The sequence below is a fragment of the Athene cunicularia genome (genome assembly GCF_003259725.1).
Source record: "Athene cunicularia isolate RWA chromosome 2 unlocalized genomic scaffold, athCun1 chr2_part1, whole genome shotgun sequence".
Lineage (NCBI taxonomy): Eukaryota > Metazoa > Chordata > Aves > Strigiformes > Strigidae > Athene > Athene cunicularia.
Genome location: NW_020799095.1, coordinates 116,405,965 through 116,415,857, shown reverse-complemented (window position 1 = coordinate 116,415,857; position 9,893 = coordinate 116,405,965). Strand labels below are relative to the sequence as shown.

The window sequence follows — 9,893 nt, the reverse complement described above, 5'->3', positions numbered from 1 at the left end:
AAAAAAAAAAAAAAAAAAAAAAAGAAAAAGAAAAAAAAAAGAAAAGAAAGTTCTTAATTAATGTATTTGGTAGAAGTTAAGTTTTCCAAGTTGACTCATGATTGATATTTATTTCTGTGATGGAATTTATCACCTTTGTATGGTATCCTTCTGGTTAAAACTGTAGTTTAGAGAACATTTGTGTGAGAGTTACCACACAGTTTTAAAAACTTCTATACTGGGGCCATAAAATGATCAAGGTGTTCTTAAAATAATGATATGATTTTAAACAATAGTTTTTTAATTAATCCTAGAAGATGACGAGAAGGGGAAGGAGGCATGCCAGGGCCAGTAGTTTAGGCAACTTACTGAAGAATGTCTCTAGAGTAGCAACTAGATAAAGGGTAAAGCTGAATCAAAATGAAAGAACAGTATTGGGAGGGGCAAACGCCTGGGCAGGACCCTCTGTGATAGTGAATGCACCAAAGGAGTTGAGGTCAGTTGTTGAGAGGCGAAGGATGCAAAGCCTTTGCAGATCTGGCTGCCAGATTCAGTACTTCCCACAGCTCTTCTGGAGGCTGCTGGTGGTGCAGATGGCATGGGAAGTGCGTATATACTCTTAAGTCTGTTTCATGGCAAAATCATGCCACTTAATTTAAGCCATCTTGAGCTATGATTTTGTGTTGAAATGGACTATGAATGCTTGCATGATGCCTCTGCTCAGTGAACATCAACATGTAGTGCTTATAAATTCTTACACCAGCTCCAACTAAATCAGCCAGAATGTCTTTTTATGCCCTGAGTCTTTTCAGTTGAGCTGTATATTGTATGTATTAGTCCCCAGAAATTCATGACTGCATTGTCTAGAAATTTAAAGTTGTAAGCTATATGCACATGTACACATGTGTGTATATATATGAATTTAGTAATAATTTGCGTATGTAGGCATACATGTGCATAAGTATATATAAATCCAATTTTGACTTAGCGTCTTTGCATTTTTGTGGTTAGGTTATTTTGATTTTTTTAAGTTTGTGAAGTTCTTAATATTACGGTACTGACTATCTACTGAAGGATTTTTGATAAGAGAAAGTAATTTGGCAATTTGTTGAGAGGAAGAGGACAGAAGATACTGGTTTCTAAATGTTTATTGAAAAAGCTACTGGGGTTTTTTGTTGAAAATAACTTGTTCCTTTTAATCATCCTTTTTGCAGGATGAACACTAGAATTCTTCAAAATGTGATTTTTCTGCTTTAGTCATAAGCATAAAGTAAATTTAGGCCTGAGGTAGCTTTGTTTTCTTGATTTTTATGATACTTCTTTAAAACTAAACTTATTTTGTGCTATAATTAGAGAATACAATTTTTTTTCTGCTTCAAAATCCTACGGATTAAGTACTTCTAATTCCACAACAGAGAAAATATGTTTTAATTTTTAAATTGCACTGATATGTTTGAGTTAAAGGTATTTTAAGTATATGTCTGTGTTTTTATCTTTTTTTAAAAATTAATCTGCTAGGGATAGAAACTCAGCTTGTAAGAAAATAATTCTTAATTTCTGGGGAGAATATTCTAATTTCTTTTGCTACTTTGGAAGTTTAACTGTACCATGAAGTAGTTAGGCTCATCATTTCTGCAAAAGGGATAATGCAGATAATGCCCAAGTAAATCTAAAGGAAAGCAAAGCATGACTTCCTGTGGTTCTTGGTATATAAACCTGAACTGAGAGAAAAATCTCATTTCTTTTGAAATCTATCTTTGACTGTTCTCATAGGCAGAACTGGAATATATTCAGAACATGATGTTAAGTAAATTAAATTTTCACTTGTCCTCTCATTGGATTTAATTATTAGACTGTGATTGGTGCTTGTTATAAATAGCGTGATTCTTGCTGGCATTCGTTGCTGTTCAATGACGCTAGCTCTTCAGAGGCAGTAGGTCTTCTAAAGGATTGACCTCTTCTACCTTCGACTGGGGGGAGGAGGGTACCAACAAGCAATTAAAAAATTGCTCATTGGAAGTTTGAATCAGTATGTTAAATTGGTATTACTTTCTGACTTGTTGATGATCACTTTGTTTTCCCAAATGTTATGTGCACTATACTGTACAAGTTACCAACTGTTTACAGATTTATTACTGTTGTATTTGTAAATGGACTGTAAAAAAGACCAGCCTGAAAGCTGAACAGTTGGACGCATCGGTATGTAGAAACATTCATATCAGACTAGATTCCAGAATGAGTATATTTCAGTTAGAATTTTTTCCAAGAAATGTGAAGTATTGCATTTCCCATAGAGTATTTTGAGGTTGGTTTTTGTTTTGTGTTTTTTTTTTTTTTTAATTTATCTTAGTACATTTTAGCAGAGTAAACTGTAACGAATACTCAGCTGTAACTTAATGGGAAGTTAGGCAATGCTGAAAGGTTTTGGTTTTTACTTGGTTGTTATTCCAAACAGACTATATCTACTAATAAAATGTACCTTGATAAGGTATTTATTTTAGCCAACCAAAAATAGAAAGTTAAGGGTACCCAGGGCACCTCACTCTGCCTCTGCTTCATTGTGTTGGCTGTAGAGTTGCTTCCTTTAACATTTTCAGGCTGTTCCAGTGGGAATCCAATGGAAATTCATTTGCATCAAGTAAACAGAAATTCCTGTGCTATAGCAGTGTTTCCAGGTTCAATTTAAAAGATCAAATTTTAGGGGCACATAAAATAAACAACTAACTCCTTTAACTGTCTTCATCAGTGTCGATATAAACAAACAGTGTTGACTCTGACTCATCTGTCATACCCATTCCCAAAATATACACTAAGCCACTCCTGAGTGGCTTGTTTACTATTTAAAAATATAGATACAGATGCAGCATTGTAGAATTTTTCTTTTAAGATCTTGGAAGGGCTAATATATCTGCATCACCTCAGTCAGCTACTTCTCTCAACAGCTATGAGGAATTATCAAAATTTCTTGTAAGTGCTTCTACGTAATCTTGGTACTTTCCTGACTTTTCGTTGCTTTTCTGTTTTCTTTTCCTTGTCGATTTATATTGCCTGAAAGTTTTGCTGCTGTGCATGGGGTAGAAAGAGTGGGTCACTGACTGGTTGTATCGGTGAGAATGCACCTCTCAACTAAAGCTGGAGCATTTTACCCTTTTTTAGAGGTCTTGGTTACTTCAAATAGGAAACAGTGGAAGCCAGCTACTGTGTAATGCAGGTGCACACTCTTATATGGTAGCAGTTGCTATGTTGTATTCCTTTTGCTTTAATTTGGGCATATTCAGCTGACCTGTCATCTGTTTCTCCAACAAATTTAATAGGAACTTTAATCTGTGAAGCTAGTAATTCTTTCTGGAAATCCTGCTCTTCATGACTTCATGGCTTTGACTTGGGTGGTTTACCTTGAGGTGGCTGTTGTAATTTCTGCTCCCAGCTGTCCTCCGTGATCTCTGAGATTTCTGCCCCTGCTCCAGAAGGCCTCAGCTCTCCAAGCAGCTGCTGCATTGTTACTGTGCCACACTGGAGTATTAGGGTAGCTTGAAGTATGTGCTGTGTAACCCTAACACACAGGGATGTAAGCTATGGCATCTCAGCTGCCTCGTAAGTATCAGAGCTGTCCTTGTGGTGTGAGCAGGAATCAGAGAGAGGAGTAGGAACTAAACGATCTGTCTCAAGGTAAGTTTTGTTACAGCCCAAATCCCTTTTCAGTTTGCAGCTGTAGCTGCAGACCTCTCTCTTAAATTCCTTCTTCTACTGTTTATTCAATCTTCAGTTGAGTTTCTGCCTGTATGGTCTTTCTCTTAAAAACGCAAGCAGTCCTGGTCATGTAGAACTATTCTGGAAGAAATCTGATTACTCCGCCAAGATATTTTGTCATGTTTTGCACAAAATGATATTTTTGAAAGGAAGGCTTCATGATTTTTATGTCTTTTTCTTGATTCTTTGGATTCACAGAAACTCTCAAAGAGGGGGGGATGTTCCTGGAAGTCCACCATCATTAAGATGCTGAACTTAAATGTGTTCCCCTAAGGAAACAGAGGAATCTTTTCAGAGTGGCTAAAGTGGCTAAAAAAGAGGCACTTTAATTAAAAACCATCAGCTTGCTACCACTTCTGCCCCTGCCAAGGAAATTTACCTGTAAGCAAACAGTGCAATCTGATGATTTCAAAAGATTTAGCAACCACTTTGATATTTTTTTAAAAGGCCTAAATAAATGAAAACTATTTGTAAGTTCTTTTGGTTTAGATGTTGAATTTTAATTATCTTTCAGCTACCAGAATAATGATTGGCTCTGAGATGGGACTTCTGTAGCTATTTGAAGGAATTATGTAACAGTGTCCTTTTGTGTGATAAAAGTAATCTGAAATGTGCCTTTTTAAGTTCCCTATGGTGATAAACATGTCTCTTAAAACTAAATTCTGTATCATTTCAGAGTCACAGGGTTACAAAAAGCTTGTGCAAGATTTCCAAAGCAAATCGATGTGAATATGTTATGTTATGTGCAAGCATAATGAAGTGGGTGCATTTGGGATCTGTTGATCTTTGCAGGTCAGATCATCTGAACAGTAAATACATAACTGGTCCAGTATTTCTGGATGTTTTGGGGTTAACTATATGTACACAGTAGATTGGTTTTGCTGTTCTAGTAGCCCATAATTTCATAATGTGCAAATGTGCAGCCAGTTTGATGCTATTCCTTTTTATGCTTCTATATACATAGAAAATATAGGTCGATGTATGGTATCTTCAAATTCCACTCTACTGATTTTTTCCAAGCATATTTATTGTATGAAATCTTGAAAAATACAGTAGTTCTGTACACTGATAATTGAAACAGCCGTTCAGCCTTCATTTTGCCCCAATAGAGATTTCTACTTTTTTTGCTGTGGTGAATTCTAGTCCTGTAGAAGTGATATCTTTCTCCAGAATAAATCCAAATGTATTCTAAAAAAAATTAGTCCATTGTAGAGATCTTGATTCTTAACAACATACTGTCTGCTTCTACCACAATCAAGGACAGAGAATTTTGTTTAACAACTATTTAATGAAAACATTTTGCTTCCCTTGCTGGGAATTTCTCATTCCATATGTATGCAAGTAAATGCCCTCATTTTACCTTTATCTTATTACACTTGCCTTGTTTGCCATGTGCATTTTTAGTATATAATTTCTTCTTTTGGCTAACTATTCCTGTAAATAGATGTTTTAATAATCCCCATTAAAAGCAATGTAGTTAGTTGCACTTCTGCATTTCACTTGTATACAGTTGTTCTTGGTTTCTTACTCAAAATCCACAACACTATGGGCATTTCAAGGGTAATAGGAATACTGTTATTCTGTCTGTGCTGTTAGACTAGGTACTAGTAAATAAAAAAAAGCACAGGGAAATTTTCTGGATATAGTTTATAAGATGAACCTGCCTGTTTGTTATTTGCAGAATTCTGTTAGTCTTCAGGTATTCTCCTGTAAACTTTTTCTATCCTTGACACTTTGAACAAGTAAATTGTTCACCAAAACCTAGTTGCTCACTGAAACTGTATGCTAATTCACGTTATGGTTGGCAAATTTTGAAAGTTAAGACTGCCTTGAAAACAAAATATAATTCACAAAAGTTGTATCACCTTTTGTGTAAAAAAAATTAGTTCAACTAAAAAAGCTCTTTTATTTTTCTTTTAATTCATCTGGTGAACTCATTCACACAGCTGTAGCTATGACTGATTTTCCAGATAAATATGAGTGAAAGGTAATGAAAGTTACATTTTCCTCTGTGTAAACTGTTATTTTCATACACAGCTACTAATACATTTGCCGCCTCTCTCCTAAAATTTCCTCCCTTTTTCCTTTTTATTAATTGATTTTGTAAATAAAATTCACCAATTGCTTGTGCCTAACAGAAGAGTTCTACAATTTGCTGCCTCTGTATTGCTTGGAACAAGACAAGCCTCTTGCACTCTGCTCAGATAAATGCTTGAAACCTTTATAAGTAATGTATTATGAGTGGTCTGAAAAATAACATTTAACAGGTAATTGGGTTAGTGTCCCTTGCAGCTCGGTTGAGGTTTTCAGTTTCATAAAGCCAAAACAAGCAATAACTGAAAACCATGTTACGTTTACTGATATGTAGACTTTACACTTGTTATTTGGGGATCCCTGGGCCTACTTACCATTTTGTTGTCCTTCCAGCGTGCCTCACAATATGACTTTCACGTGAAGTGTGTCACTACAGATATGTTAGTGTTTATAGATATGTATCTCTAGAAAGTTACCTGTTAAGTATTAAAACCATATTACTGAAGTTTTAGTCAGTATCTTTAGCTATGTTCTGACCAGTTGCCTGCTTCAGCATTACAAATTAGCAGGTGGGAGAAGAAAAGGAAAAAAACTCTGAAGATGTTACCAGTTGCTGGAAATGAAATAGCTGTATTTTTATTTTGCTCTTATAAAATTAATTTTAGTTCCTGTGTTAAATACTTAGTTTTGATTGATAATAAAATCGCTGTGTTTGAGGAGAGAATAATACTACACTTGAAGGATTTTCATAATTAGAAACCAGAACATTTTCACATCTTAAATTTCACTTCTTTGTTAGGATTTGAGGAGGGAAACACTTGCATTTGATCCTCAAAGATTTGCTCGAATTTGTAATTGCTAAAGGATTTTAAGTGAAAGCTTTTAATCCATGTGAACTACTTACATTAATACATACAAATACCTAATGAAAAGAATACTGATCAGCTTTCAGTTGGTAAAACGTAGAAATCAACTAGCATGCTAAAAGATTCAGGTTGAAGCTAATTGCAGCGCGAAATAGTTTGATAAAATTTTAATACTGAGTTTTGGTATTTTAATAGGCTCTTGTGTAATATTCAAACAGCTGAGCACAAGTAAGTAAATGCTAGTGGGAAAGTATTCTATTATGTAATATAAAACCATATTGTAACTAGCTTATTTGCTAAAAGCTACCATTTCTAGAAGCTGAATCTTTTTTGTATTATACAAAATGTTATCGTTTTATGTGTGTTACTGAGGAACAAATCAACTTTTAATGTTCTTGTTTCCTGTCATATTAAGGTGCATTATTTACCATACTGGTGTAGCAAGCTGTTCCTAATTTCATCTGAATGCTTATCACATGCTTCTGGCAAGTATGCTTAGGCAGAGAGATTTTGACAAGAAAGCATGCGATTGCATGTTTAACAAGTCTTCAAACTTTGTTTTGAATTTCACCTTTAAAACAAAAAGCATTGAAGCAGGCCTATTGTTTGAATAACCCTCCTCCATTAAGTACGTGAATCTTTACCCCTCCAGGCTATGTTCATTTGCATTTTATCTCTGCCACTCTTCCACACTTTTATTTCACTCTTGACCCTGTTTCTAGGAGATGTGCGAGTAAGAAGTCGGGCAGGATTTGAAACAGAGAGAAGAGGTTCTCATCCATACATTGATTTCCGTATTTTTCACTGTAAGTATTTAAAAGCAGATAAATGACAAATAAACAAAGGCTTCCATTAATTTTAACTACTGAGCCTCTAAAAATAAAGTTAGCAGCTTATATAGCAAGACCATTTTTTTATACTTGTTAGGAAAATCTTTCATGCTACTTCATTACCAAAAAATAGAAGAGGAAAATCTTCACGGCTAATTTTTTTTTGTTTTAAAAATATACTTTAAACACAATTGATTTTAGACTTGAATCCCTGTGCAAATCCCTATCTTATATACAGCATATACAGCTACTGATTTGTGTGCTAAGTTCTTACCAGACACACACAATCAGTTGAGAAGAATACTTTCCTGCTTTTATAAAGCAGCAGAAGGGCCTGGTTTGATGTTTGAAGAAAATTACAGTAGATGTCAATATTCTTGACCTCATCATACTCAAGTAACATTACAGTTACTCAGACATGTAGCTAGGACTTAAATTTTTTGACATAGACAAACTTTAAAGAAAGATTAAAGTGTTACAAGAAAAGAGCAGACAATTCTTTTGATTATGTGTTTTAGGAAACATTGTTTATGTAAAGCATTACAGAATTATATTTTGGGATAATTTCACTTTTTTCTACATCTATATTGTTAAATATGTCAGTAGTTGTTGTAATATAAAAGCTTCAATAACCACCAAACCAATATGCAGCAAAAGTTCAGGGCATTTAAGTCTTAATTAAATTATGCCAATAATATTAATGTATTAAGTGTTGTAGCTATACCAACATTGTATCAGAATAATTCCAAGTATTCTGAATGCAATGGAAAGATTTAGAAAAAATGATAACAAGTGTGGTTGTTATAATTACTTTATTAATAAAAATGAGTGGCAGAAACTAGTCTAATTAATATTCTGATCTTAACTGATTACTCTTTTTAAAAGTAGATCACTACTTAAATTTATTTAAAACTACTAAACTCTTAGTTTCATTCAAAAGTTAGTATTGTAAAATAGGTGAGAAAACAAAGTTTGAAGAGTATGCTATATTGATTTTTTTTTCAATGAAGAGGGTAAGATTTCCATCTCAAGTCCTGATAATTCTACTGAGTATAATAATTCTCTGTAGAAATAGCATGCTATTTATGAATTACGTAACTGTCTTTTCGTGTATATATATGTGGCATTTCATGCTGATATGGGAAAATACTAACAAAAGTATTATAAGAACTACCTGTTAAAAGGCAGTCAGGTATGATACTATTGCTGTTGTCAAATTAACTGTATTTTTTATGGTACTCATGCTGTTTCTTTTCATTCTGATGTCTGTGCATCAGGCAGATCATGACTAATCAGGAAAAGGATTTTCACACCCTTTCTTCTTGCCCCTACTTGTTCAGGCACAGGCACCAACTTTTAGCAACATCAACTGTGGTGTCTGATGACAGCAAAGAATGTTGCTAGGAGGCCCAAAAAATTCTTTGGCTACAGCTTCCCTCTCAAGTCAGCTGCTGTGGCAGTTTTCAGGGTTTCCATATTATAGTCAGTTTTTTTTTGCACTTGAGGATTGTGGCCTCTTGCAGCATTGCTTTTTGACTTCAGACTCCTGCTACATTGTGGAGTTTCTTTCAGTCAGTAAGGAATTCAGCCCCATCTCTCACCATGTCACTAGATTATCTATTAATTTAGATAAATGTTTCTTTAAAATCAAGAAAATGTTTTCTTTTTCTCTGCCATGCTAATTGAGTCCTGATTGGTGTTTCCTTCATTGTTTTAAGCAAAAGAGTTTTAGTATTGTACTTTCAGACTGTGAGTAGAGAGAAGTTGTAGGAATCAGATCTCATTTTTAGGATATTCTCCCTGCCATTCACTGGTAACTCCAGAAGGATTTGGACAGACACATAGAGCTACAGGGCTGAAAAATGTTCACCTATATGAGCAATAGACAGTATGTGAGAGGAGCTGGCCAAGCCAGATGGGTCGTTTTTGGGGCGAAAACTGGACTGAACAAGTGTCTTCTCTGCAGCTGAAGCAGACTAAACCATCAGTGTTGGCTTTTTTTTTCCCACCACAGCTGCACACTGAACATCAGTAATGCATGGATATGCTTCCTTCATGGTGTTTGTAAAGTTTCTCTGTAACTTTGTTCTAGTGTCCACTAACTTTACTCTGTGGTTCTAAATGTTTTGCAGTGATCATTGCTTATGTGTTTCGCAGATGACTTCTATACTGGCTATCATTCACAGTGTTGAAGCATTACTGCCATTCTGCATTTTGCTTAGCTAACTTCTGTTGTTTAGCATTATTTTCTCTTTCTGTCAATGATGTTTTGTGAAGAAGATTGAACGTCTTTCAGGAAGTCCAGCTACTAATTTGCTGACCAATTGTTTTTCTAATATTTTATTGATAGGCTCTTACCCAGTATTTTATTGTTAGGTTTGAGGAATACTGAATTTAAAATGCATTACTCTATTTTTTTTTTTTTTTTTTTAAT

The 9,893-nt window shown here is 34.6% G+C and overlaps 1 protein-coding gene across 2 annotated transcripts in view; it reads left to right on the top strand.

Annotated features, from left to right (window-relative positions):
* Positions 1-7,089: 7,089 nt before the first annotated feature.
* Positions 7,090-9,893, top strand: part of PDE7A (phosphodiesterase 7A) — a 27,868-nt gene continuing 25,064 nt past the window's right edge. Inside the window, exon 1 of one of the 2 annotated variants that reach the window (XM_026843263.1) lies at positions 7,090-7,435. In XM_026843263.1, the coding sequence (XP_026699064.1) occupies positions 7,285-7,435 (151 nt within the window). In that variant the 5' untranslated portion in view covers positions 7,090-7,284. The remainder of the gene's footprint in view (positions 7,436-9,893) is intronic. The other variant, XM_026843265.1, reaches the window with a different exon arrangement.